This window comes from Xyrauchen texanus, chromosome 12 (assembly GCF_025860055.1).
Source record: "Xyrauchen texanus isolate HMW12.3.18 chromosome 12, RBS_HiC_50CHRs, whole genome shotgun sequence".
Classification (NCBI taxonomy): domain Eukaryota; kingdom Metazoa; phylum Chordata; class Actinopteri; order Cypriniformes; family Catostomidae; genus Xyrauchen; species Xyrauchen texanus.
Genome location: NC_068287.1, coordinates 20,691,100 through 20,718,412, shown reverse-complemented (window position 1 = coordinate 20,718,412; position 27,313 = coordinate 20,691,100). Strand labels below are relative to the sequence as shown.

General features: G+C 42.9%; 1 protein-coding gene across 1 annotated transcript in view; it reads left to right on the top strand.

The window, feature by feature from the left end:
* LOC127652300 (transmembrane protease serine 9-like) overlaps positions 1-26,702 on the top strand; it is a 28,198-nt gene extending 1,496 nt beyond the window's left edge. The window contains exons 5-20 of the mRNA XM_052138440.1: positions 415-557; positions 1,726-2,005; positions 2,371-2,542; positions 2,642-2,889; positions 2,988-3,085; positions 3,315-3,672; positions 17,938-18,003; positions 22,319-22,339; positions 22,436-22,598; positions 22,711-22,979; positions 23,908-24,050; positions 24,239-24,518; positions 24,886-25,057; positions 25,156-25,403; positions 25,502-25,599; positions 25,809-26,702. Of these exons, the coding sequence (XP_051994400.1) occupies positions 415-557; positions 1,726-2,005; positions 2,371-2,542; positions 2,642-2,889; positions 2,988-3,085; positions 3,315-3,672; positions 17,938-18,003; positions 22,319-22,339; positions 22,436-22,598; positions 22,711-22,979; positions 23,908-24,050; positions 24,239-24,518; positions 24,886-25,057; positions 25,156-25,403; positions 25,502-25,599; positions 25,809-26,168 (3,119 nt within the window). The 3' untranslated portion in view covers positions 26,169-26,702. The remainder of the gene's footprint in view (positions 1-414; positions 558-1,725; positions 2,006-2,370; positions 2,543-2,641; positions 2,890-2,987; positions 3,086-3,314; positions 3,673-17,937; positions 18,004-22,318; positions 22,340-22,435; positions 22,599-22,710; positions 22,980-23,907; positions 24,051-24,238; positions 24,519-24,885; positions 25,058-25,155; positions 25,404-25,501; positions 25,600-25,808) is intronic.
* Positions 26,703-27,313: the final 611 nt, after the last annotated feature.

Here is a 27,313-nt window from a genome sequence, read left to right as displayed (position 1 = left end):
AGATCTTGCCCCCAGCCACTGCAAAATTGTTTGTGAGCTTCCAGGGATTTGTATCATTTAAACTCATGCAGAGTCTACGCACTTAGTCCAAAAACGAGGTAGTTCACGATGTCAGGGTATGTCAGTGGAGGTAGTGTTTTGGCATCTGAGATTCATTCTTAGGCTGCTAACTCATATGGCGATTAATTTCTCCAAATACATTGCTTGGCATTGGCATTCAGTTTGTCCCGGTAGGGCCCACTTTCTTTTTCTTTTCCCTTCTCAATATAATTTGTATTAACATTAGAAGAGCGCGATCCTCTTAAGATGGTGGCACCGCCCCAGCATGCAACGTGGCGTGTCGTAGCTTCACATTCTCTATACTGTACTATTGCAGTAGCTGACACAAACAGTATTTTTCAATGTATGTCTCAGTTCCCCTGCCTTCATCAAAACCGCTACAGGAAGTGCAAGTGCTTATTGTTGGAAACAGGCAATGCAAGTGCCTTTATGGAATCAAAATCTTAGACAACATGATCTGTGCTGGACTACTGGAAGGGGGAAAAGACTCCTGTCAGGTAATTGCACTCAAATGCTGAATTTGAGATGGGAAGACAAATTGGACATTTTAAATACACAACAACAAGATCTTAGTTTTTCTTCATTATTCCTTATTATATATTAAAGGGGTCATATAATGCCATTTTTGTATAAGTTAATATGAATCTTTAGGATCTAAATGAAAACTTTGTAATATACTTTTATTAAAAATTCTCATTAGTATTTTAAGAAAACACAAATTTTACCTGCTCAAAAACAGCTCTGTTTTCAGCACTCGCTTCAGTGCATATGACTTTAAATGATAATGAGCTTTGGTCACCCGCCCCTCCGTTACACAGTTTTTAAGAACACAATAACCATAACGCGTTGTTCATTATAAACATGGGATTATGAATTATATTGAGAACGTCGTAACGTTATGGAAAACATGCCGTAATGTACCCTGAGTGTAAACATTAGCCACATTCATTGTGAAGCGTGCAAGCGATTTGCAAATATTAATATAAAGGTTAATAAAACGTAACACTTACTTCTTCTGGAGGTGCAGAGGGAATATAAATAGTTGGTACCGAATCTTTTTTCAGCAGCAGCTTCTTAGCAAAACCAGCTTTATACTGACCCTCGTTTATAAAGCAGTCTGGTGAAAAATGATTCGCGCAAACATTGCTCGTGGGGAATATTCCCATCGTAAACAAAACTCAGCCACTGCGTCTTCAGCCGTTCAGATTTAGGAACATCAAAATGACTGCTGTGTTCGTTATTACACCGAAGAACAGAACATCACAATTAAATCGCTTAGGCGCCATTCTGCTCCAGTGTATCAACAATGATGATGGACTATGATTGACAGCTCGCTCACGAGCGAGGGCGGGTCTGTGTTGAAACACTGCTGTCAATCAACAATCCTGGGAGGGGCGTCCGACCGTGTGACGTCACACGGTCGAACGGCTCGATTTGAGGCAGGGGAAAATATATAAGGAGATTAAAACAAAAACACTGGATGGATTTTTATCATAATAGGATGGTTGTGTACAGGCACAGCCAACACACATTTCAGTACAATCAACTTGAAAAAGTGCATGTACCATTATATGACCCCTTTAAAGCTGTGAAATACAAAGATGTTAAATGGCAGGTATGTTGTCAGTCATTACCTGAGAATAAAACCTGTTCTTTGTCTTATAGGATGACTCTGGTGGACCTATGGTCAGCAAACAGGGCTCAGTCTGGATCCAGTCTGGGGTTGTGAGCTTTGGCAATGATTGTGCTTTAGCTGGGTTTCCTGGTGTCTATGCCAGAGTGTCTCAGTATCAGACCTGGATCACCCAACAGATTAACCAGCCAAATAACCAGCCCGGCTTCATCAAATTCATCTCCACTGGTTCTGACGGTGATCTGAGCATAAGCTGTGCTAATGTGCCTGCCATTACGTCAACTGCTGCTCCTGCTACTACAACCGTTGCACGTAAGGTTCCTTTAAGTTACTGCTATAATGGATTGATGTGATCAACATAATCACTGCAAAAAGTATTTTTTTACTCAGAATATTTGTCTTGTTTTGCAGTCAAAATATCTAAACATCCAAGGAAAAAACTATTTACCATTAGTATTTCCTTATTTAAAGGGGAAAATACCGAATTGTTTTTGGCATAAACCTAATGGAACCATAATGCTATTGGAACATGACTGTCTCTGTAATGGAACCTGACTGTCTGTACAAAAGTCCTACCCATACAAAATGCAATCACTCTTTTTTAAGAGAGTCATAACAAAGGAATCAAAGAAACAAAGAGAACCTGAATGCATCATTCTTTGTCTCTGTTTCTTTAGCTGTAGTGTGTGGAAGTGCAAAACTGAATACTCGTGTGGGAGGAAACAGCTCCCTTGCATCTTCAGGTGTATGGCCATGGATGGCCAGTCTGCAGCTTAACGGCAGTCATGTTTGTGGAGGAGCAATGATTGCTGAACGGTTTGTCATGAGCTCTGCCAGCTGCTTTTCCAGGTAATAGCACCTTATTATTACCCCCCCAATAAAAACATTTTCAGACTCATCAAAAATTTTAAAAATCAAACTGGATTAATTTGAGTGCTTCTTATCCAGATCTACCAATGCCTCCGATTGGACTGTGATCCTGGATCGGAATGGCACCAACCCCAATGAGCTCTCTGTAAAAGTGGCAAACATTACAATCAGCAATTTCACAGGTGACAATGTTGCAGTCTTGCAGGTGGCCAGTGCACCAAAACTGTCAGATTTCATTCAGCCCATATGCGTGGACCAGGGAGATAGTACCTTCAGTGCTGATACTCCATGTTGGGTGGCAGGCTGGGGCAAAGGAGCAGGAGGAGGTAAGTGTGTGTTAATGTAAGTACTTTTAGAATGTTTATTAGATATTTCATCATTTATCTCATATATATTCTTTGTATTTGTTGTCCTTCTTTCATAGCTAATCAAGCTCTTCAGGAATTCCAAACTGCTATAGTGAATTGTGGGAACTCATCCTCAAACAATAGTATTTGTACAAGTTCTTTGAACTTACAGGAGGCAAGTTCATTAGAAAACCATTTACATTATTTTTGCAAGAAATGCTTACCATAAACAGCCAAATACTAGGGAAGTCTTCTGTGACTATTTATATTTAAAATAACTTACTTGTTAATCAGTGACAGACCTTTTTTCTCATATACTTAAAACACTTTTCATAAAGTAGTTCAAATTTTATGAATCTCTCTCTCTCTCTCTCTCTCTCTCTCTCTCTCTCTCTCTCTCTCAGGGTGATCAAGGTGGTCCGTTAATGTGTAAACAAGGTCTGTCATGGGTCCATGCTGCTGTTCTGACCATCCAGAGTAGCACTTCAAACAGCAGCACTAATACAATGTCCAGTAACAGCACTGTGGTAAGCCGGTCTCTCCGTGCTCAAGACATCCAGGTCTTCACTAAATCCTCCAGCTATGTGGCATTTGTAAAATCTCTGGTTGGTTCTTTCCCTCAAAAAGCCACAAATAGCACAACTGCAAATGCAACTGCACCCAGCAGCACAGTCCAAGCGCCCATCATAAGTGGATCACAGTCCTTCTGTTTTAATACTGTCCTTTTGTTACTTCTAGCACTTCAAATCTTTCATCAAGGTTGAGATCAATCAGGTATTTTTTAGTAAAGATCTTATAACTATAATTGTGACTATAGAAACTTAGACAAATAATACATGTTTCAATTTGCTTAATGATACTGATTATAGAATTGCCATCATAAAACATCAAAAGGATTTGCGTTGTCCATTTTTGCTAGACACACAATGGAGTTGACTTGAAATATTTGTTTCTTGTTATCTTGGACTATGAGGCTATTCTGACTATATGTATTACTGTGTAGAATTTCTTTATACTGTCAGCATTTAAGAATAAGTGCATTACTAAAAAACTCCCATTAAAAACAAATATTTTAATGGTAGAATTTGTATGCAACATCGCACTTTATAGACATGTCCCAGTTTCATGTCATGATATTGTGCTACTATACTGTATATGTTCCTGAATATTCTTTCCAAAAATATATTTTATCTCATTTGTTTTATCTCACATGTGTGATTTTAATAAAAACTGTTGTTTTATAATAATTTTTGTAAATTAAGTAACTCTTTTCACCACACTTTTTAAATGTGAACCATAAAAAAATGCAATTTTTGTAAGTTGTAAAATTTCTGATTAGTATTACTATTAAAATAAAGTTGTACAAATTGCATAGTCTGATTGATTATTTACATGCCTTAATCATAAAACATCAAAAAGAGATTGCATACAACATGATCACATGGGTAATCGACATGGTGCTTCCAAAAGTTTAAGTATATTGAAATCGACCCCTCATAGTGCTGAATTATTGAAAAGCACCTTCCCCATCAGACATTGTTGCATGAATTTCAATGTGCTCACCTTTCTTGTGGCTCTACTGATCTGCAAAAATAGTAAAAAAGGAAACATACATCTGGAAAACTACCAGGAACAGCATTTTAATTTGTAAATGACGTTTCGAGCACCCCGCATGTTGGTAAGCACAAACCGATTTTAGCAGTAGAACATTTGACCTCCTGTCACCAAATTCACAGTGTGATCAGTGTTGCACAACCCATTTTTTGTGGAAAAGTTTTTGTTTTCATAGTTTTTTTTTTTTAACCCTGGGCTAAGTTCACTTTGGTTGAAGCAATGTTGCACACTTGTGATTTTGAAAGGGACAGGAAGTTACAGGACTATTTCTTGCTATAAGTGGAATAAGCAGCCACTTATGGTACCCAAGCTACCAGGGGGTGTTATTTATTTTATTTTTTTTTTAAATAAGGTGGAGTGGTGGTGGCGTAGTGGCTGTTAATCAGAAGGTTGATGGTTCGAACCCCACAGCCACCACCATTGTGCCCTTGAGCAAGGCACCTAACTCCAGGTTGTTCCAGGGGGATTGTCCCTGTAATAATTGCACTGTAAGTCGCTTTGGATAAATGTAAATGTAAATGTAAATATATTAAAAGCTGTGAGTTAGACTCAATTATACTTAACCAGTGTAAGGTTTACAAATGTACAGTGTGAAACCTCGAAACTGGAATACACAAGATTATTTTATTGGAGATTATTTTATTGGAGTGGTGGTGGTGTAGTGGTCTAAGCACATAATTGGTAATCTGGTTATCAGAAGGACATTGGTTTGAGCCCCACAGCCACCACCATTGTGTCCTTGAGCAAGGCACTTAACTCCAGGTTGCTCCGGGGGGATTGTCCCTGTAATAAGGGCTCTGTAAGTCGCTTTGGATAAAAGCGTCTGCCAAATGCATAAATGTAAATGTAAATTTCTAACCTGGGATATTACTGCACAGAATTACAAGACCATTCTCGTACAATTACCTGCTCCTTCAGTTTGGCTGCAAAAGTAGCCAAACCGAGTTGCTACATGGACAGTATTCATCCTGAGATGTGACTGGCATTATGAAGTAGGCATTAGGCAACCATAAAGATTTCACACTGTTCATACTTTGTTTATACAAGGCATGAACAATGTAAAACACAAAACAAGATAACCCAGGATTACTTTTACTTAAAGTAAAAAATTATCCATAATTTTAAGTGTGAAAAGTCCTGAAAAGTTGTTTCCATATGATTTCCTATGAAGTCTTTTTACAACACTTATTAAACGTTAAAAGTTAAAAAATTTATGTTTATAAGCTGTAAATTACAATAAAAAATAAGTACAGTAATTTGCACTTAAGTGTTCTGGAAAAGAAGCAAGTTTTATGAATGTGACTTGTATTCTGTACAGTCATTGCTTCTGTACATATAAGCCTGTGCAGTTGGCGGCATACAAGTATTTTTCCATCAGATTGTAACAACAAAGTGTATTCCTGGAACATCTCACAAAACCTGTATTTCCACCATCCTTGGAAGACATGCTTTAACTTCAACATAATTAGATTATTTTTTAAACTTTTAGGACATATATATAAACTATTGATATATCAACTATAGTAATTTGTTGTCCAAAATGTAAAAAAATGGTCTCAGCAATTATGTTGAAATAAAAGCATGTGATTTATTCTCAACAGTAAATATTTAGCATTTTCTTTTGTATTTAACATAGACTAAAGAAAGTGAAAGTTGTGTTAGTCATTACAACCAAGGCTATTATGTTTTACATTTTAAATTAGTTTTTAATTTTTACTTAGTTTTAAATTTTTCAATTCAATTTAATTTAGTTGTGGCAGCGGGGGCGTGGTCAAGCGCCTGTCCGGGAGAGAAAAGCGGTAACGCTTACACCTGAGCTAAATTAAGCCTAACACCTGTGTTTAATTGCAGTAATGTGAGGAGAGCGGAAAAACAGCAGCCACAGAACATTGGGGGAGAGAACCCGACACGAAGGCCAAGAAGCTGCTGTGTTAAAATTGTGTGTGTAAACTCTTGATTTATAATTAAAAAGGAACCTTACCTGAAATCTGTCGCTGTTTCCGTCCTTTCCTCAGTGGAAAACGCTACACTGGTGCCGGAACCCGGGTATTCGAAGGAACAGTTGTCCAAGCTATGGAACAGAGTCGCCCCATAGAGTCCTCCCAGCTGGCGGAAGTCCTCCAGTCCCTCGCTACGCTCCATCAGAGCCACCAACAATCCCTGCTTGAGCTCCGACAGGACCAGGATCGTCGGTTCTTTGAGATCATGCAGGCTCAAGCAGAGGACCGGCTTGCCATCCGGAGCCTCCTCAGCCAGGAGGCCGCTCCAGCCGCAGCCGCGAACCCGGACACCCGCGCCACACTGCCCACACCCGCGCTACAGAAGATGGGGCCGGCAGATGATCCGGAGGCGTTCCTGGACCTCTTTGAGCGCACGGCGGAAATTTGGGGGTGGCCACGCGACCAGTGGGCAGCCCGCCTAGTCCCTTTCTTGTCCGGGGAAGCGCAACTCACGGCACAACAACTTCCGGCAACAAGCCTCCTGGCTTATACAGACTTGAGGAGAGCCATCCTGCAACGGGTTGGTCGGAGCCCGGAAGAAAGTCGCCAGCTCTTCCGGCCTTGAAACTGGATAAATCCAATCGCCCGCTTATGCGTCAGCCCAGCGGCTCCGTGATGCCTGTCGGAGGTGGCTGCTTGCGGGGGACCGCGACGTCGAGGGACTTGTCGATCAGGTAGTACTGGAGCAGTTTGTTCAGCGCTTGCCCAGGAGAACGGCGGAGTGGGTCCAGTGCCACCGCCCGGCGTCGCTGGAGGAAGCCGTTCGTCTTGCGGAGGACCACATGGCGGCGATTCCGAGAGCGGAGGAGCTCTCTCGCTGTCTTTCCCCTGTATCCTCCCCTGTTTTTTCCCCCTCCCCTGTGCCCTCTCACTCTGCTCTCTCCCCAGGGCCCGTTCCTGCCCCTCGCAGGCGTGGAGGATTCCCAAGATCAACTTCCCGGCCGTGGGAGAACCCGCCTACCCCTTCCCCTTCCTTCAGCCGCTCTCCTCCTCAGGTGGGGGCGCCCACCAGCACGGGTGCGGCCGTGGCGCCTGGGCCGGCCTGCTGGAGGTGCGGAGACCCGGACCACTTCCGGGATCAATGTCCGCTGATGGAGGTGGGGACGGTGGTGCGGGTCTCCGATGTCCCGCAGGCTGCCCCCGATTGGGCTGGAGCGTACCGGATTCCGGTAAGGATCCAGGGGGGTACATACCAAGCATTGTTGGATACCGGCTGTAACCAGACCACCATCCACCAATGCTTGGTTCAACCTGGGGCTTTGGGCACAGCTAAACGGGTGAGGGTGAGGTGTGTGCATGGGGATGGTCACAAGTATCCCATGGTGACTTTGGCGATCAAATTCCAGGGAGGAAAACATAGTGTGGAGGCAGCGGTTAGTTCCCGCCTCACCCATCCGCTAATCTTGGGTACTGATTTGCCGAATTTTAGAAATGTATTAGAGGGAGTTTGTGCGGATGGGTCCTGTATGAAAGTGAAGAGATGTGTGATGTGCGATGCTTTGGTGGGGGAGGCGGAGCCAGGGCCATCCTCGGCTGCTCCGAATGACGAGGGAAGAGGCGAGGTTGTCACCCCTCCTCTCAGGGAATTCCCAGAGGGGGACTTCCCCTTGGAGCAGTCGCGGGATGAAACCCTTAAGCACGCTTTTGACCAAGTGAGAGTAATCGATGGTCAACAACTCCGGCCGGGCGTCGCCATTTCATATTCATATTTTTCGGTTATTAAAGATCGGTTGTACAGAGTGACGCAAGACGCTCAAACAAAAGAGGAGGTGACACAATTGTTGATTCCACGGAGCCGCCGGGAAATGGTTTTCCAGGCGGCTCACTATAATCCTATGGCCGGTCACCTAGGGGAAAGGAAGACACTACTCCATCTAATAGCCCATTTCTATTGGCTGGGCATTGGCGGCGACGTCTGCGGGTGGTATGCGGCGTGCCGCGAATGTCAGCTGGTAAACCCACCGGCCACCCCAAAAGCGCCTTTGCGCCCCCTTCCATTGATCGAGGTCCCCTTCGAGAGAATTGGAATGGACCTCGTCGGGCCATTAGAACGGACGTCACGTGGACATCGCTTTGTGTTAGTCCTGGTGGATTACGCAACGCGATATCTGGAAGCAGTGCCTCTGAGCAACATCTCAGCACGTAGTGTTGCCGGGGCACTCTTCAAGATAATCTCCCGGTTGGGGGTTCCGAAAGAAATCCTCACCGACCAAGGCACTACTTTTATGTCACGAACACTTCGCGAACTTTACGAACTATTGGGCATTAAATCGATTCGCACTAGTGTGTACCATCCTCAGACAGATGGACTGGTGGAACAATTTAATAAAACACTCAAAAATATGATTTGTAAATTCGTGCACGAAGACGCTAGGAATTGGGATAAGTGGCTGGACCCCCTGTTATTCGCAGTACGAGAGGTTCCGCAAGCCTCCACGGGGTTCTTCCCATTTGAGCTGCTGTATGGGCTATGCCCACGCGGGGTCCGCGACGTCATCCTTGGGAGGATTGGGAGGAGGGACCTTCTAATAGTAAAAATTAAATTCAATACGTTCTTGATCTTCGAGCAAAACTCCACACTCTGGGGCAATTAACACAGGAGAATTTGCTCCAGGCTCAAGAACGCCAACGGCGGCTGTATGACAGGGGTGCTCAGCTACGGAATATGCACCGGGAAAGAAAGTGCTTGTATTACTCCCAACATCGAGCTCGAAATTACTCGCCAAGTGGCAAGGACCCTTTGAGGTCACACGATGAGTAGGGGACCTCGATTATGAAGTCAAACGTACCGATAGAGGGGGCGCGTGTCAAATATATCACCTCAACCTCCTGAAATTATGGAGAGAAGAGGCGGCCTCTGTGACGCTGGCAATGGTAGTTCCGGAGAGGGCGGAGATCGGACCGGAGGTAAACAAAGCCTGCAATCCTAACACCCCGGTTCCTTGTGGAGACCACCTCTCACCGCGCCAACTCGCAGAGGTTTCCGAACTACAAAAGGAGTTTGCAGACGTGTTCTCTCCTCTACCGGGCCGCACAAACATCATACAACACCACATCGAGACCGAACCGGGCGTGGTGGTACGTTGCCACCCTTATCGCATATAAGAATTGGACGCAATGCTTGAGATGGGTTAATAGAAGAATCCCACAGCAATTGGTCCAGCCCGGTCGTTCTTGTTCCCAAGAGCGACGGGTCTGTACGTTTCTGTGTGGATTATAGAAAAGTCAACGCGGTGTCTAAATTTGACACGTACCCAATGCCCCGTGTTGATGAACTGCTCGATCGGTTAGGTACTGCTCGATTTTATTCGACCTTGGATCTAACGAAGGGTTATTGGCAGATCCCCTTGACACCAATATCCCGTGAAAAAACGGCTTTCACTACGCCGTTTGGATTACACCAATTGGTGACGCTTCCTTTCGGTTTGTTCGGGGCACCAGCCACGTTTCAGCGTCTCATGGATAGGATCCTCATACCGCACACTGCTTACGCCGCTGCCTATCTAGACGATATCATAATTTATAGCAATGATTGGCAGCGGCACATGCAACATCTGAGGGCCGTCCTGAGGTCACTGCGGCGGGTGGGGCTCACGGCAAACCCGAAAAAGTGCGCGGTTGGGCGTGTGGAGGTACGGTATCTGGGGTTCCACTTGGGACATGGCCAGGTGCGTCCCCAAATTGACAAGACCGCGGCGATTGCGACTTGCCCTAGACCCAAGACCAAAAAGGGGGTGAGGCAGTTCCTGGGGCTGGCTGGCTATTACAGATGGTTTGTGCCTAATTATTCGGATGTCACCAGCCCGCTGACTGACCTCACTAAAAAGGGGGCTCCAGATCCGGTCCAATGGTCGGAGCAGTGCCAACAGGCATTTACACAGATTAAAACTGCACTTTGTGGGGGGCCGCTTTTGCATGCACCTGACTTCTCTCTCCCTTTTGTATTACAGACGGACGCTTCAGACAGAGGGCTGGGGGCCGTACTCTCGCAGGTGGTGGAGGGAGAGGAGCGCCCGGTGCTGAACATTAGCCGGAAACTCTCCTTGAGGGAGACCAAGTACAGCACCGTAGAGAAGGAGTGTCTGGCCATCAAGTGGGCGGTCCTCACGCTCCGAAACTACCTGCTGGGGTGGGCCTTCACCCTCTGCTCGGATCATGCCCCACTGCAGTGGCTCCACCGCATGAAAGATACTAACGCCCGGATCACCCATTGGTATCTGGCCCTCCAGCCTTTTAAGTTCAAGGTGGTCCACAGACCGGGGGTGCAGATGGCTGCCGCTGACTTCCTCTCCAGAAATGGGGGGAGTGGTAGGCAGGCCAGATGACGCCCCGGCCTGAGTTGGGCGGTGGGGGTATGTGGTAGCGGGGGCGTGGTCAAGCGCCCGTCCGGGAGAGAAAAGCGGTAAGGGCGCTTACACCTGAGCTAAATTAAGCCAGTAATGTGAGGAGAGCGGAAAAACAGCAGCCACAGAACATTGGGGGAGAGAACCCGACACGAAGGCCAAGAAGCTGCTGTGTTAAGATTGTGTGTGTAAACTCTTGATTTATAATTAAATAGGAACCTTACCTGAAATCTGTCGCTGTTTCCGTCCTTTCCTCAGTGGAAAACGCTACATTAGTTTTATTTAAAAAAACTATTTAATCGCTTGACACTCCTTCTAGATGGTACTATACTTTGTCTCCCTGAAGGAGAGCTTGCGACAAATAAATAGCACTGTCCGTTCCTCCCCTCCCAACTCCTGCAAGAGTACCATTCCCAGCCCCCTGTCAGATGCTTCAGCCTACAAAATAAACGGGAGAGAGAAGTCAGGTGCATGTAAAAGCAGCCCCCACACAGTGCAGACTTTATCTTTTGGAAAGTCAGTTGGCACGACTCTGTCCATTGGACCGGATTGGGTGCCCCCTTTTAGTAAGGTCAGTCAGTGGGCTTGTGACATCTGAGTAGCTAGGCACAAACCTTTGGTAGTAGCCAGCCATCCCTACAAAACTGCCTTGCCCCTTTGATTGTCTTGGGCGCAGGGCAGCCTGCGATTGCTGTGATTTTCTTAACCTGTGGACGCACCTGCCCATGACCAAAGTGGAACCCCAGATATCTAACTTCCACCCACCCAATTGCGGCGGCATATACCATGTGTGGTCTGAGGGTCTTGTCCATAAGGCGCTGAAACGTGGTTGGGGCTCTGAACAAACTGAACGGAAGCATCACAAATTGGTGTAATTCGAACGGTGTGGAAAAAGCATTTTTTTCTCGGGATATTGGGGTTAAAGGAACCTGCCAATAACCCTTTGTTAAGTCCAGCATCGAGTAAAATTGAGCCACGGCCAACCGATCGATTCATATCTCTGCTGTCTTCTCGAACAGGTCTAGGAAGGCCTCCAGATAATCGTTTGGCCCCATCTTCATTAGGATCACCGATGGTGTAGGCTCCTGGCAGGTCACAGCGCAAGGCCCCTCCCTGGCAGTCCTCTGCTTGTGCCTGTAGCAGGAGTTGGAAGCCTTGTTCCTGCTCCAGGCGTACCTCCATGAAGGCCTGGTGCTGGCCTTTTCAGGTCTCCTTCCGTCGTCACTATAACGAGAGACAGGTGTTAGAGACAATTACGACCAAGGTGATGAGCCTTACCGCTTTCCCTCTCCTGCAGACCAACACATGATCATGCCCCCCCCCCATGCCATAGAGTCATACATTTAACAGATTTGTCCTTCAAATATGTCAGAGACATAGGCTAAAAAAAGATGCACATAAGTTACCCAGTAGTTTACAATAAAAATCAAATAAACATTTAAAATAAAAACATCATAACCAACTAAATTCAAGTTGCAACATGAAGTTTAGCTTCATACACAAACTCTGTCATCAAATAATATGAATAATACATGCATATTATAGTCTATAATTAAAAAATAAACAAAAAATGTCACTCCCCAAAATATCCCTAAATTTTATTGTGCATGGTTCATTGTTGTAAATGGTTTACAAATGCTGTAAAATAATGTATTTTAAGCAGCTCGTCAATGCTTTGAACAATAAATATGTGCTGTTTATCTGTTTAGAGTTACACACTACTAAATATGTGAGCATTGCACCATTAAACGTTCAACGTAACCCCAGGTATAAACAAAATATTTACTGAAGCCTCTGACCAGGAGTAATGGATGGAATAAAAAAGCAGACTCATTTAATGACATCAATGAGCTCATGTTTTGGTTGACAGGCTTCAGTTCTTTCTACATAGCCTATATGATGATGCTGTATTATACTCGTTTACAAGGGAGAAAACATTATATAAAAAACGTACTCTTTCAGCATGAATACGAATATATATAATAGATATTCAAATGAATAAATGTCAATTTTTCCAGCCTGTTGTATTAGTATTTTTTTATGTATTTTCCCTCATTCATTTTAGACACAGTATTTGAATGGTTTTCATTTCTGCTCTAAAGTGAAGTCACGTTAGATCAGGCCTCGCCCACGACTGGTGACGGACTGCACCATATTAGCATAGGTCCTCCCCTGAGTGATCTACACAGTCCGCCATTTTTTTTATTTTATTTAATGAATATATATATATATGTATATGTTTTTGGCTGTTGTTTATAGGTCATCACTTAAAATTTTGTAATACAGGAAGGAAAATACACATTTTAAAAATATGTCAAAACTATATGAACAGTGTTCAGCATCGTACATCTGTAGAAACACCCGCAATGGGGAAACACAACAAAAACACGGAAAACATACAATGGGAACTGGCAGGATAAACATAAAGAAACAAGAAAACAAGCATCCATATACATCGACAATCAACAGGGGAATGGAGAAACAGCAGGGTTTAAATACACAGGAGACATGATGATGACAAACGACGATCAGGTGAGCACAATGACACAGGGCTGGCAGTGATGAGGGCCGGGAATCATGGGAAGTGTAGTTTTTTACAAAGGGAATAGGAGTTTGAGACAAAGACTAGTGAAACACAGGGCAGACAACAAGGGAATCGTGACAAATACATGTAGTGGGATTACGTATTTAAAATACTAAATATAAGTAACTGTATTCCACTACAGTTACAGTTTAAATCATTGGTAATTAGAATAAAGTTACATTCAAAAATATTTTGATTACTGAAGAGATTACTTTCATTTTATTGTCATTTGTTTCAATTGTCCTTTCAGATGTAAAACATTTATACATATAAACTATGTGATCCAAAGTGCATTTGAACAGCAGTGAAACACTTTCTTATGATGTGTTACCTTCATATGAGTGACAGATAAGTAAGTTTGAAATAAGTTTGGAGCAGAAGAAATATAAATAAACATTGTGTAAATTGTCAGCTTTACTCTAGCATAATTCATGGTTACATGCACATGTTACCAGACACAATCATATTTTTTATCAAGAAAATTCACGTAAGATCATAGTTTTTTTTCTAGTAAAACCTTTGATATTAGAGCAAAAATTGTATTCTTGATAATCATTTTTGTATTGTTTTCCTGTAAAAATATCTAAAAATCCTTAAAACAAGATCAATTAGATTGATCTTGTTTTAGAAACAACACTGCATAAGATATTTTTGCATTTATTTTTAACATGTGTATTTAGTCTCACTGTACTGGCAGAGTTTTTTATAGTCAAAACAAGTGAAAAAAAAAATCAACCAGTGCTAAAGAAGTAATCCAAAGTATTTAGAATATATTACTGACCTTACGTAATTCCATTACGGAATATGTTACAAATTACATTTTACAGCATGTATTCTGTAATCTGTAGTGGAATACAGTTCAAAAGTAACCCTCCCAACCCTGTTATGAGTCAGTTGTTTAGGGGTAGTTTACACAAAACTCAATCTAAAATGAATGTGAACAGCACTATGTTAATTCTTTTATATTAGGCTAAGCTTTTTAGGCTAGGCAAGTTTTTTAGGGGCACATTTTATGCCCATTCATAGTAAATCCTCTATATTTGTGTTCATGCTCCTATACCGGTAGATGCAGTTGGAATGTTTGTCCTGTAGATGGAAGTAGAGTGCTTTTTTTAATCTAGAGGAATGAACAAAGTTTTAAGCCTGTCAAATGGCATATGAACTGTCAGGAAGTCCTACATTGTGGAGTGACAGAGCTGTGGTGCAGTGGGTAGTGGCTCATTGGGACCCAGGGTTTGAGTCTGGTCTGGGTTATGTCCTGAATTAAAACATTTTGGTAAATTATTCCTTTAAGGTGTGGGTTTCATACAGTGGAGATGTTCCAGTCATACTGCATAGAGTTATGGTCTTTATCCACTGTGTTGTTCTCTCTTACTCATACCACAGAAGACAGACCTTTGTCTCAATTTGAAAGATGCTAATAGATCTCATCTTAGGTTAGTAATTACAATAATTATGAACATATGCTATTTGCAATTTCATTTAAAAAGTATCTCAGTAGCTGCTACACTGTAATTGTTTTTTACTTAAATTAAGTTTGTGCTGCCCTAAAAATTTTAAGTGTCAATTTAAATGGATAGTTCACCCAGAAATGAAAATTCTCTCATCATTTACTCACTCTCATGCCATCCAGATGTGTATGACTTTATTTTTGTTCTGCTGAACACAAACAAAGACTTTTAGAAGAATATCTCAGCTCTGTAGCTCCATACAATGTAAGTAAATAGTGGCCTAAACTTTGAAGAAGGGACTAAAAATGAAATGTTTTTCATTTTGGTTCATTCTGAGCAAAAACAAAAAAAATTTGTTCCGGTTCAGAAGTTCCACAGCCTCCTTTCCACATGTTTATAGGCAGGGCTCGAGTTGAGGGGGGATGTGAGGGGATGTCATCCCCTTGTTGCAAGAAATACCAAAAAGCATTCCCCTTGTAAAACCACCATCTCCCCTTACTATCCCCTTTATATTTTGTGCCATGTATTACTTAGAACTAATCATGCAAGTAAAATATAAAATTTTCTACATTTGATAAATAATAGACTTTAAATAAGGGCGATTAGCCATCAGAAATATATTTATTTTGACAGATTTCTATAGGTGAAATCCCCCAATTAAATCTTGACACTTGTACAGTTTGGAAATTTTCTGCCAGGGTGACAATGTAGTCACACAACCATGAGCACGCAAGCTCTTTCTCCACCCCGAAAAGATGGCTGATATGAAATATTGACAAACATGTATGTTGGAGCGATGACTTGTACTTCCTAGAGTTCACATAAACTTACACCACTGAAGGTAATGCAAGTTCCCTATCTGTCACTCACTCGACGTCGTGTCGATGTTGTGACACTAGGGGTCACTCTTGAGAGCCCGGAAACACCTCCGATCTTTGATAAAAGGCCAATGGGATTTGGCGAATGGTATTTGCATGCCCCTCCCCTGGACATACGGGTGCAAAAGGAGTGGATGTGTATACCGCTTATTAGATTTTCTGTTTGGAGCCAAACGGTCGATGGTTCAAGCCGAGCAAGCGATTTCTATCCCTCACCTCTGCTGGATCCTTACAGCGCGTTACAGCGGCTTTCTCCCCTCTCTGCACTGGTGTAGTGCAGAGATCGCCCCTGGGCACTTCAGCAAATCTAAAAGAGAGTATATTCCAAAAGAGCATTTTTCCCTCATAAAAGAGAATATATTCTTAAAAGAGCGGCACACATAGGAACGTCTTTTTCAAGACCTCTCACCTTCTGATGGCCATGATCGCTGTCTTTCATGCCTGGGCACTGCCCATGCCAAGACATCTTTCGTGGATGTGTCGTCCTCATGGCGAGGCAATGACCATGGCAACGTTGTGGTCACGGATCACTTTCGTAAGAAAGCAAGCCACCCCAGCGGCTCCCTCCCTCGGTCCTCCTATCTATGGGCCTGGAGTCTGGACACGTGGCTCACGCTTTCCAGCCCATCACGATGGTTGGCCCGGACCGTCCAACTCGGCTAGGGTGAAGGACGATACTGCCACCACCTTGTGTGCGGAAATCTCCACCTTTCTACAGAAGCAAGTGATAGAGCCTGTCCCGCCAGCCGAAATGAAGAAGGGGTTCTAAAGCCCATACTTCATTATACCGGAAAAAGGTGGTGGGTTGTGACCAATCTTGGACTTGCAAGTTCTGAACCGGGCCTTACACAGACTCCCGTTCAAGATTCTAACGAGCGTCCGGCATCAAGATTGGATTGCGGCAGTAAATCCTGAAGGACGCGTACTTCCAAGTCTCGATTCCACCTTGACGCAGACCCTTTCTGCTGTTTGCATTCGAGGGTCAGACGTACCAGTACAAAGTCCTCCCTTTCGGCCTGTTCTTGTCCCCTTGCTGCCCTTGCCCCATTAAGGGAAGTGGGCATCCCCATTCTCAGCTACCTTGATGACTGGCTAATCCTAGCTCACTCTTGGGATGTGTTGTGTGCACACAGGGACCTGGTTCTCATGCACCTCAGCCGGATAGGGCTTCGGGTCAACTGGGAAAAGGGCAAGCTCCTCCTGGTTCAGAGCATCTCTTTTTTCAGTTTGGAGTTGGACTCAGTCTCGATGATGGTGTGCCTCATGAACGAGCATCCCCAGTCAGTGCTGGCCTGTCTGAAGGCATTCAGACAGAAGACCGCGGTTCCACTGAATCTATTTCAGAGGCTCCTGGGGCATATGGCGTCCTTTGTGGTGGCCAAAACGCTCGGGTTGATGCATATCAGCACTGGCTCCGGTTCGAGTCCCGAGATGGGCATGGTGCCACGGCACACATCGTGTGGCTATCACAACGATCTGGGGACCAGCAAGCATTCTCTGTCAGCAAAACGTGCCTGGAGTTCGGTCTAGGCTACTCTCACGTGATCCTGAGACCCCAACCAGGCTATGTGACCAAGGTTCCCACAACCCCTTTCAGGGTCCAAGTGGTGAATCTGCAAGCACTGCCCCAGGAGGAGGCAGACCCAGCGTTAGTGTTGCTGTGTCCGGTAAGCTTTGCGCATCTACTTGGATCTTGGAACTTGGAGCTTTAGGATCTCTGAGCAGCTCTTTGTCTGCTTTGGTGGACAGCGGAAAGGAAGCGCTGTCTCCAAACAGAGGATCGCCACTTGATCATCAATGCCATAGCTGTTGCCTACCAGGCTCGGCACATGCCGCCCCCTGCAGGACTACAAGCCCATTCCACCAGGAGCATGGCGGCCTTCTGGGCTCTGACCAGTGGCACCTCCCTAGCTGACATTTGCAGAGCAGCAGGCTGGGCTACACCCAACACCTTTGCGAGGTTTCACAATCTAGAGTTTGAGCTGGTCTCATCCTGTGTCTTTGCAGGAACAAACGGATAATTCCGGACCAACCGGCAGGGTATATCACTTGTGCCTAGCACCTTTCAACTCCCTCGAGCTGAAGATGTGCGCTGTTGATTCCCTGCAGTGTTCAAAAATTTGTTCCCTGATTGATTTCCTCATATTCCTGCGGTAGATGAGTTTGCAGAGAAACTCACTGCCAGCCTATTACTTGTGCTAACTACACCCCATGTTGGGACAGGTGCTCCGCATGCGCTGGTTCCCCATAGGGAACCCATTGTGATGTATTCTCAGCTGAAAAACGTTTCCTGGTTGGCAAACAGCGTTTTCCTTGGGCAAAGACCCCATGCTCGTAGAGCTTCCTCCCCAGGGTAGGACCAACCGTGGGACCTCTCCACATTACATACTTCTGATTAGACTCAGAAAGACCATGTGATATATTTCCACTTAACCCAGTTCAGCCAGTTGTGATATTTTTGCAGGGAACCCCTAGTGTCACTACATCGACACAACACGACGTTGCCGCACCTCCTTCCTATTGGATTGGGCATGCAGACGGAGGCCAGCTCCCACATCATGCCTGGCGTGCTCCGTCTGCTCACTGAGGGCATCCCCCTGTGCCTTCTAAACAACAGGCAGCTCCGCTTCAGCCTGGGCCCAGCTCTCAGCCCCAGCGTAGAGCTCACCGCAGACCCTTCTTACAGCTCATGTCCGACGGCCCGACGTACTAGAACCAGGTCCTCACCTTCGGCTCATCCCAGTCCCCTCGCATCTTCACGAAGGTCGCAAAGGCCGCCCTTGCCCCACTAAGGGAAGTGGGCATCCGCGTACTCGACTTCCTTGATGACTGGCTGATTCTAGCTCACTCTCGAGAGTCTCTGTGCGCCCACAGGGACCAGATGCTCAGGCACCTCAGCCATCTAGGGCTTAAGGTTGACTGGGAAAAGAGCAAGCTCTCCCCGGTTCACAGCATCTCTTTTCTCGGCATGGAGTTAGACTCAGTCTCAATGACAGAATGCCTCACAAACGAGCGCATGCAGCCGGTGCTGAACTGTCTAAGTTTGCTCAGACATGTCACAGCGGTTCCATTTGCGGAGGTTCCAGATGCTCCTGGGGCATATGACATCCTCAGCGGTGGCTGCGCCGCTCGGGTTGATTCATATGAGACCACTTCAGCACTAGCTTCAGACTTGAGCCCCGAGATGGGCATGGCGCTGCGGCACATATCGTGTGATCATCACCTCTTTCTTTCGCCAGACATCCAACCCTTAGACAAACCCTTAGTTTTCTGCAGACAGGAGTCCTCCTACAGCAGGTCACCACAGATGCCTCCAAATAAATTATTGCCCTGCGGAGGTTTCTCCTGCTACTTCTGAGTGGAGAGTGGAGGCTACACCCCCTAGGCGTTTCAGCTAATTTGGGGGTGGTTCGGCAAAGCACAGGTAGACCTGTTTGCTTCCCAAGAGACCTCCCACTGCCCGCTCTGATACTCCCTAGCAGAGGCTCCCTTTGGGATAGACGGACTGGCACACAGCTGGCCCCAGGGGCAGCTTAAGTACGCATTTCCCCCAGTGAGCCTACTTGCACATGTGCTGTGCAAGGTCAGGGAGTACGAGGAACAAGTCACTCTACGGTGACTCTGTGTAAGGCCCGGTTCTACGGGATGCGGAAGATCTAAGTGGCCTACCACCTGCTGTCGTAGACATGATCAACCAAGCAAGAGCTCCCTCTACCTTGCCCTGAAGTGGCACTTGTTCGCAAATTGGTGTTCTGCCTGATCCGATGACCCGCAGAGATGCACAGTTGGGTCAGGGCTCTCATTCCTGCAGGAGAGGCTGGAAGGGAGGCTGGGCATGGCTGTTCCCCTCATGAGATCTCACCATGGTCCTTTCAGGCCTTCAGAGACCCCCCCTTCGAGCCACTAGAATCAGTCAAGCTTAGAGCCCTCTCCTTGAAGACGGCCCTCCTGATCACGCTCGCATTCATCAACAGGGTTGGGGACCTGCAAGCATTCACTGTCAGCAACACTTGCCTGGAGTTCGGTCCAGCAGACACCAATGTCGTCCTAAGACCACGACCGGGCTACGTGCCAAAGGTTCCTACGACCGCCTTCAGGGACCAGGTGGTGAACCTGCAAGCCTGTCCGGTGCGTGCTTTGCGTACCTATGTAGACCGCACGCAGAGCTTTAGATGTTCTGAGCCGCTCTTTGTCTGTGTTTCTAGTAACTTCTCCCTCGCTAGGTAGGATCTACAACCACGCTACTTGCATGTGTGGCTTGAAAACCCATGTGACGTATTTGCCACAATTACCTCCCCCCAGCCTGGGCAGGATGTGGTCTCTGCAGGGATTTTCCCCCTGAAAGAATTGGAGCTGGAAAAGAACACCCTACCCGATTGCATATTATAATATTAAGATGGCCCCAGCCGCTTTTACACTCTACGCGAGAAGCATAGAGAAAGAGAAAAGATTGTGGCTGGTGTGGCCTGCTCCCATGCTTTTTCAAATTCAGAGGTAAATGAGGCCTTCAAGAAAGACCCCTAGTATCACTTCAATCGACACAATGTCTCGTTCCCTCCATCTGGGAACGGAGGTTACAACAGTAACCTAGAAGTTTTCTGACATGCAGCCTGATGATTCTGACAGCTCAATTCTTTGTGCCCATAAACAGGATATAAATAAGTAGCACAAATGGAAATTGAAGAATGTTTAAGACAGAGGGAGATGGAGGTGTGTCAGTTAAATGTGGTAAAAGATTGTTTGCTTATACAAGGAATGTAGGCGTGAAGAAAAGAGGTTAACAGGGCTATTTCAGAGAAAGAGCCACTCTGAGATCTGTTTCGGAGATGACAATTATGCTCCAACTACTGAGTGCAGTGTTTACAGTCGCTCTTCTAAGAGGTAGGCCTGTCAAAACTAGATTTGGATTCATATGACTGAAACGATTAAGTGATTAAAATTACATTTGATCAAGGAATGTTTTTACACAAAAAAAAAAGAAAAGAAAAGAAAAAAGGAATTTTGCAGGTTGTTCAGCTTAATTAAAATGAACTAAAACAACACAATTCTAGAACATTTTTTTTTCAATCCAATTAAATTTGAAGTTTACTTCAAAACCGTTTCAGTTTGGATTACATGAAAACTTTTTGTTGCATTGATAAAACTGGGCTGGGCGATCCTAAGGTATCGACACTTCCGATATTGATGATGTATCAAAAATATCAATCCTCACACAAAAATATTGATTCAAAATAATGTATTTATTTTTTAACTTAGGATTTTTTATTATTTGGTTACCAACAATAACTTCAATAACAATAATATTTAACATGAAGTTACTATACCATTGAACCCATTGATATACTACAGTAATATTGTAGTAGTAACCATGGTTAATTCTGTGGTAACTATGGTTTAACTAAATTCTATGGTTAAACTATACTGTATTACTGTAGTGAAATTGTTATTTTTTGTAAAGGTAAACAAAACAGAAGTCTAATAATTTTCTGTTTAGGCAAAAAAATATATATATATAATAATGACTTGAATAATGACTAAAAATATTATTTTAAATTACCCATTTTATCCCAATTAATAATAAAAAACCCAAAACAGAAGTATCGGTATTGGTATCGGTATCAACAATATAGGACTTGAAAATACTGGTATCGGTTTGTAAAGAAAATAAGTGGTATCCCCATTCCCTAATATCCATTTTTCAGCATGTTACTGGATAAGGTGAACAAATGTTGAAATTAAGTGTTTTTTAATGCATTTTTGATCAAGATGAGGATAGGAGGAGATTTATTCATGTTTAATGTTCTGTTATATTGGTATTTAAAAAGAGTGTCTGTTATGCTGGAGTTTTGAGGGTTACCATTTTGGTGAAGATAACCGCTTGTGCTAAGTTTGAGGATAAGGAGAGTGCTGCTTACTTGTTATATCAGTTGCCAACTAAATTAAGTTGGTAGAATAAAACTGACTTGATCTAAATGAAAGTAATTGAATTACTTGTAAAAGCTTCTTTAAATTCAAATAAGTAAGGGTAATATAACATATTTTGTGGGTTCCCATGGTCATGGAAAACCTGGAAATTTAAGAGAATTTAAACATTTGAAAATCTAATTTAAAAATATTTCATTAACTAAACATTGCTCTTCTTGATATTTGATAAGTTATGGTTCTCAAATCTGAATGGTTCATTAGTGAATCAGTCTGAATGCAAATTCTTTTTTACATTTTTTTAGCAACTCATGAAAAAGTAATGGAAATTCATTGGTCAAAAAGGATGGAAACCCTTTACACAATGCATACCGTTGAAGAGAGTGTAAGACTAACCCTCAAAAGCCTAATTTTCATTCCCTTCAAATATTAAATATAGTACTACTATGAAGGTCTATAGCTCAACTGGTAGAGCATGGTGTTAACAACGCCAATGTTATTAGTGTGATTCCAAGGAACACACAAACTGATAAAAATGTATAACTTGAATGAACTTTGGATAAAAGTGTTCGCCAAATGCATAAAATGTAAACTTAATATGTTTACTGTTTTCTAGGATGTGAAGCACAACTAGCAGGTAACCAGATTTTCACAACATAATTTAAATGGACAAAACTCTTGATATAACTGGTTGTTTGTCTAAAACATGCTTTCTTTCTTTACTCCTTATCAGAATGTGGCAAAGCCCCTCTCAACACAAGGATAGTAGGGGGACAGAATGCTTCTGTTGGTTCTTGGCCATGGCAAGTCAGTCTTCACAGGAATGGTCAACATTTCTGTGGTGGATCACTCATCAACAATGAATGGGTCTTGACAGCAGCTCACTGCTTTAAAAGGTCACCACATAACCATCAGTAGATCATAGACCAACCCTTCCAGAGATAAATCATCACGTTCCACTCAATTAATATACTGATGGTTAACACTTTCTCTCTCACTGAATTCCAGTACTTTAACTGATGGCCTAACTGTGTACCTGGGGCGACAGACGCAGTCAGGAACAAATTCAAACGAGGTGTCCAGAACTGTCTCACAAATCATTATACATCCAAACTACAGTTCCATCTCTTATGACAATGACATCACTCTCCTGCATCTGTCTTCATCTGTGAATTTTACTAACTTCATAAGACCGGTCTGCCTGGCAGCTGCAGACAGTACATTCTTCAACCGCACTGTGAGCTGGGTCACTGGATGGGGAGATACTCAAACCGGTGGTAAGAATTTAATCAAATTCTCCAAAACAAACATAATATAGAGAATGTGAAGTTGACGTCATGCTGTGTTAAATTCTGGGTAACTGTTTAGTGTAGACGCCATATTAGGAAGATCATGCTTCTTTTCTGCTAGTGCGTATTAAATAAAAAAAAATGACAGCTTTGGTCACAAGCCTAAACATTTTAATCAGAAGTAGTAAATAACTTTGAACTCACCTCATTGTTACGTAATAACATGACCTGTTGAACGACAGAGATGTATTTAGGGTTATGTTATGTAACAATTAAATAAGGGTTGAGTATCAGCAGGGGCCCTACATACAAACCTAAAGGATCTTTTTATGCACATGTTGTAAGATTAACGTTTAACCCTCTGATTCTCTTTATTAGATCTGCACATTTGTGGTATTTGAGCCCAAATTTAACCGCCAATAATTAAGACAAAACTGAGGAGTGACACCTTACCTTTGCAAGTATGACAGTGCTTTCACAGTTTGCCGGCTTGTGGCTTAGCAGATCTTGCCCCCAGCCACTGCAAAATTGTTTGTGAGCTTCCAGGGATTTGTATCATTTAAACTCATGCAGAGTCTACGCACTTAGTCCAAAAACGAGGTAGTTCAGGATGTCAGGGTATGTCAGTGGAGGTAGTGTTTTGGCATCTGAGATTCATTCTTAGGCTGCTAACTCATATGGCGATTAATTTCTCCAAATACATTGCTTGGCGTTGGCATTCAGTTTGTCCCGGTAGGGCCCACTTTCTTTTTCTTTTCCCTTCTCAATATAATTTGTATTAACATTAGAAGAGCGCAATCCTCTTAAGATGGTGGCACCGCCCCAGCATGCAACGTGGCGTGTCGTAGCTTCACATTCTCTATACTGTACTATTGCAGTTGCTGACACAAACAGTATTTTTCAATGTATGTCTCAGTTCCCCTGCCTTCATCAAAACCGCTACAGGAAGTGCAAGTGCTTATTGTTGGAAACAGGCAATGCAAGTGCCTTTATGAAATCAAAATCTTAGACAACATGATCTGTGCTGGACTACTAGAAGGGGGAAAAGACTCCTGTCAGGTAATTGCACTCAAATGCTGAATTTGAGACGGGAAGACAAATTGGACATTTTAAATACACAACAACAAGATTTTTGTTTTTCTTCATTATTCCTTATTATATATTAAAGCTGTGAAATACAAAGACGTTAAATGGCAGGTATGTTGTCAGTCATTATCTGAGAATAAAACCTGTTCTTTGTCTTATAGGGTGACTCTGGTGGACCTATGGTCAGCAAACAGGGCTCAGTCTGGATCCAGTCTGGGGTTGTGAGCTTTGGCCGTGATTGTGCTTTAGTTGGGTTTCCTGGTGTCTATGCCAGAGTGTCTCAGTATCAGACGTGGATCACCCAACAGATTAACCAGCCAAATAACCAGCCCGGCTTCATCAAATTCATCTCCACTGGTTCTGACGGTGATCTGAGCATAAGCTGTGCTAATGTGCCTGCCATTACATCAACTGCTGCTCCTGCTACTACAACCATTGCACGTAAGGTTCCTTTAAGTTACTGCTATAATGGATTGATGTGATCAAAATAATCACTGCAAAAAGTATTTTTTTACTCAGAATATTTGTCTTGTTTTGCAGTCAAAATATCTAAACATCCAAGGAAAAAACTATTTACCATTAGTATTTCCTTATTTAAAGGGGGAAAATACCGAATTGTTTTTGGCATAAACCTAATGGAACCATAATGCTATTGGAACATGACTGTCTCTGTAATGGAACCTGACTGTCTGTACAAAAGTCCTACCCATACAAAATGCAATCACTCTTTTTTTAAGAGAGTCATAACAAAGGAATCAAAGAAACAAAGAGAACCTGAATGCATCATTCTTTGTCTCTGTTTCTTTAGCTGTAGTGTGTGGAAGTGCAAAACTGAATACTCGTGTGGGAGGAAACAGCTCCCTTGCATCTTCAGGTGTATGGCCATGGATGGCCAGTCTGCAGCTTAACGGCAGTCATGTTTGTGGAGGAGCAATGATTGCTGAACGGTTTGTCATGAGCTCTGCCAGCTGCTTTTCCAGGTAATAGCACCTTATTATTACCCCCCAATAAAAACATTTTCAGATTCATCAAAAATTGTAAAAATCAAACTGGATTAATTTGAGTGCTTCTTATCCAGATCTACCAATGCCTCCGATTGGACTGTGATCCTGGATCGGAATGGCACCAACCCCAATGAGCTCGCTGTAAAAGTGGCAAACATTACAATCAGCAATTTCACAGGTGACAATGTTGCAGTCTTGCAGTTGGCCAGTGCACCAAAACTGTCAGATTTCATTCAGCCCATATGCGTGGACCAGGGAGATAGTACCTTCAGTGCTGATACTCCATGTTGGGTGGCAGGCTGGGGCAAAGGAGCAGGAGGAGGTAAGTGTGTGTTAATGTAAGTACTTTTAGAATGTTTATTAGATATTTCATCATTTATCTCATATATATTCTTTGTAATTGTTGTCCTTCTTTCATAGCTAATCAAGCTCTTCAGGAATTCCAAACTGCTATAGTGAATTGTGGGAACTCATCCTCAAACAATAGTATTTGTACAAGTTCTTTGAACTTACAGGAGGCAAGTTCATTAGAAAACCATTTACATTATTTTTGCAAGAAATGCTTACCATAAACAGCCAAATACTAGGGAAGTCTTCTGTGACTATTTATATTTAAAATAACTTACTTGTTAATCAGTGACAGACCTTTTTTCTCATATACTTAAGACACTTTTCATAAAGTAGTTCAAATTTTATGAATCTCTCTCTCTCTCTCTCTCTCTCTCAGGGTGATCAAGGTGGTCCGTTAATGTGTAAACAAGGTCTGTCATGGGTCCATGCTGCTGTTCTGACCATCCAGAGTAGCACTTCAAACAGCAGCACTAATACAATGTCCAGTAACAGCACTGTGGTAAGCCGGTCTCTCCGTGCTCAAGACATCCAGGTCTTCACTAAATCCTCCAGCTATGTGGCATTTGTAAAATCTCTGGTTGGTTCTTTCCCTCAAAAAGCCACAAATAGCACAACTGCAAATGCAACTGCACCCAGCAGCACAGTCCAAGCGCCCATCATAAGTGGATCACAGTCCTTCTGTTTTAATACTGTCCTTTTGTTACTTCTAGCACTTCAAATCTTTCATCAAGGTTGAGATCAATCAGGTATTTTTTAGTAAAGATCTTATAACTATAATTGTGACTATAGAAACTTAGACAAATAATACATGTTTCAATTTGCTTAATGATACTGATTATAGAATTGCCATCATAAAACATCAAAAGGATTTGCGTTGTCCATTTTTGCTTGACACACAATGGAGTTGACTTGAAATATTTGTTTCTTGTTATCTTGGACTATGAGGCTATTCTGACTATATGTATTACTGTGTAGAATTTCTTTATACTGTCAGCATTTAAGAATAAGTGCATTACTAAAAAACTCCCAATAAACTCAAATATTTTAATGGTAGAATTTGTATGCAACATCGCACTTTATAGACATGTCCCAGTTTCATGTCATGATATTGTGCTACTATACTGTATATGTTCCTGAATATTCTTTCCAAAAATATATTTTATCTCATTTGTTTTATCTCACATGTGTGATTTTAATAAAAACTGTTGTTTTATAATAATTTTTGTAAATTAAGTAACTCTTTTCACCACACTTTTTAAATGTGAACCATAAAAAATGCAATTTTTGTAAGTTGTAAAATTTCTGATTAGTATTACTATTAAAATAAAGTTGTACAAATTGCATAGTCTGATTGATTATTTACATGCCTTAATCATAAAACATCAAAAAGAGATTGCATACAACATAATCACATGGGTAATCGACATGGTGCTTCCAAAAGTTTAAGTATATTGAAATCGACCCCTCATAGTGCTGAATTATTGACAAGCACCTTCCCCATCAGACATTGTTGCATGAATTTCAATGTGCTCACCTTTCTTGTGGCTCTACTGATCTGCAAAAATAGTAAAAAAGGAAACATACATCTGGAAAACTACCAGGAAAAGCATTTTAATTTGTAAATGACGTTTCGAGCACCCCGCATGTTGGTAAGCACAAACCGATTTTAGCAGTAGAACATTTGACCTCCTGTCACCAAATTCACAGTGTGATCAGTGTTGCACAACCCATTTTTTGTGGAAAAGTTTTTGTTTTCAAAGTTTTTTTTTTTAAACCCTGGGCTAAGTTCACTTTGGTTGAAGCAATGTTGCACACTTGTGATTTTGAAAGGGACAGGAAGTTACAGGACTATTTCTTGCTATAAGTGGAATAAGCAGCCAC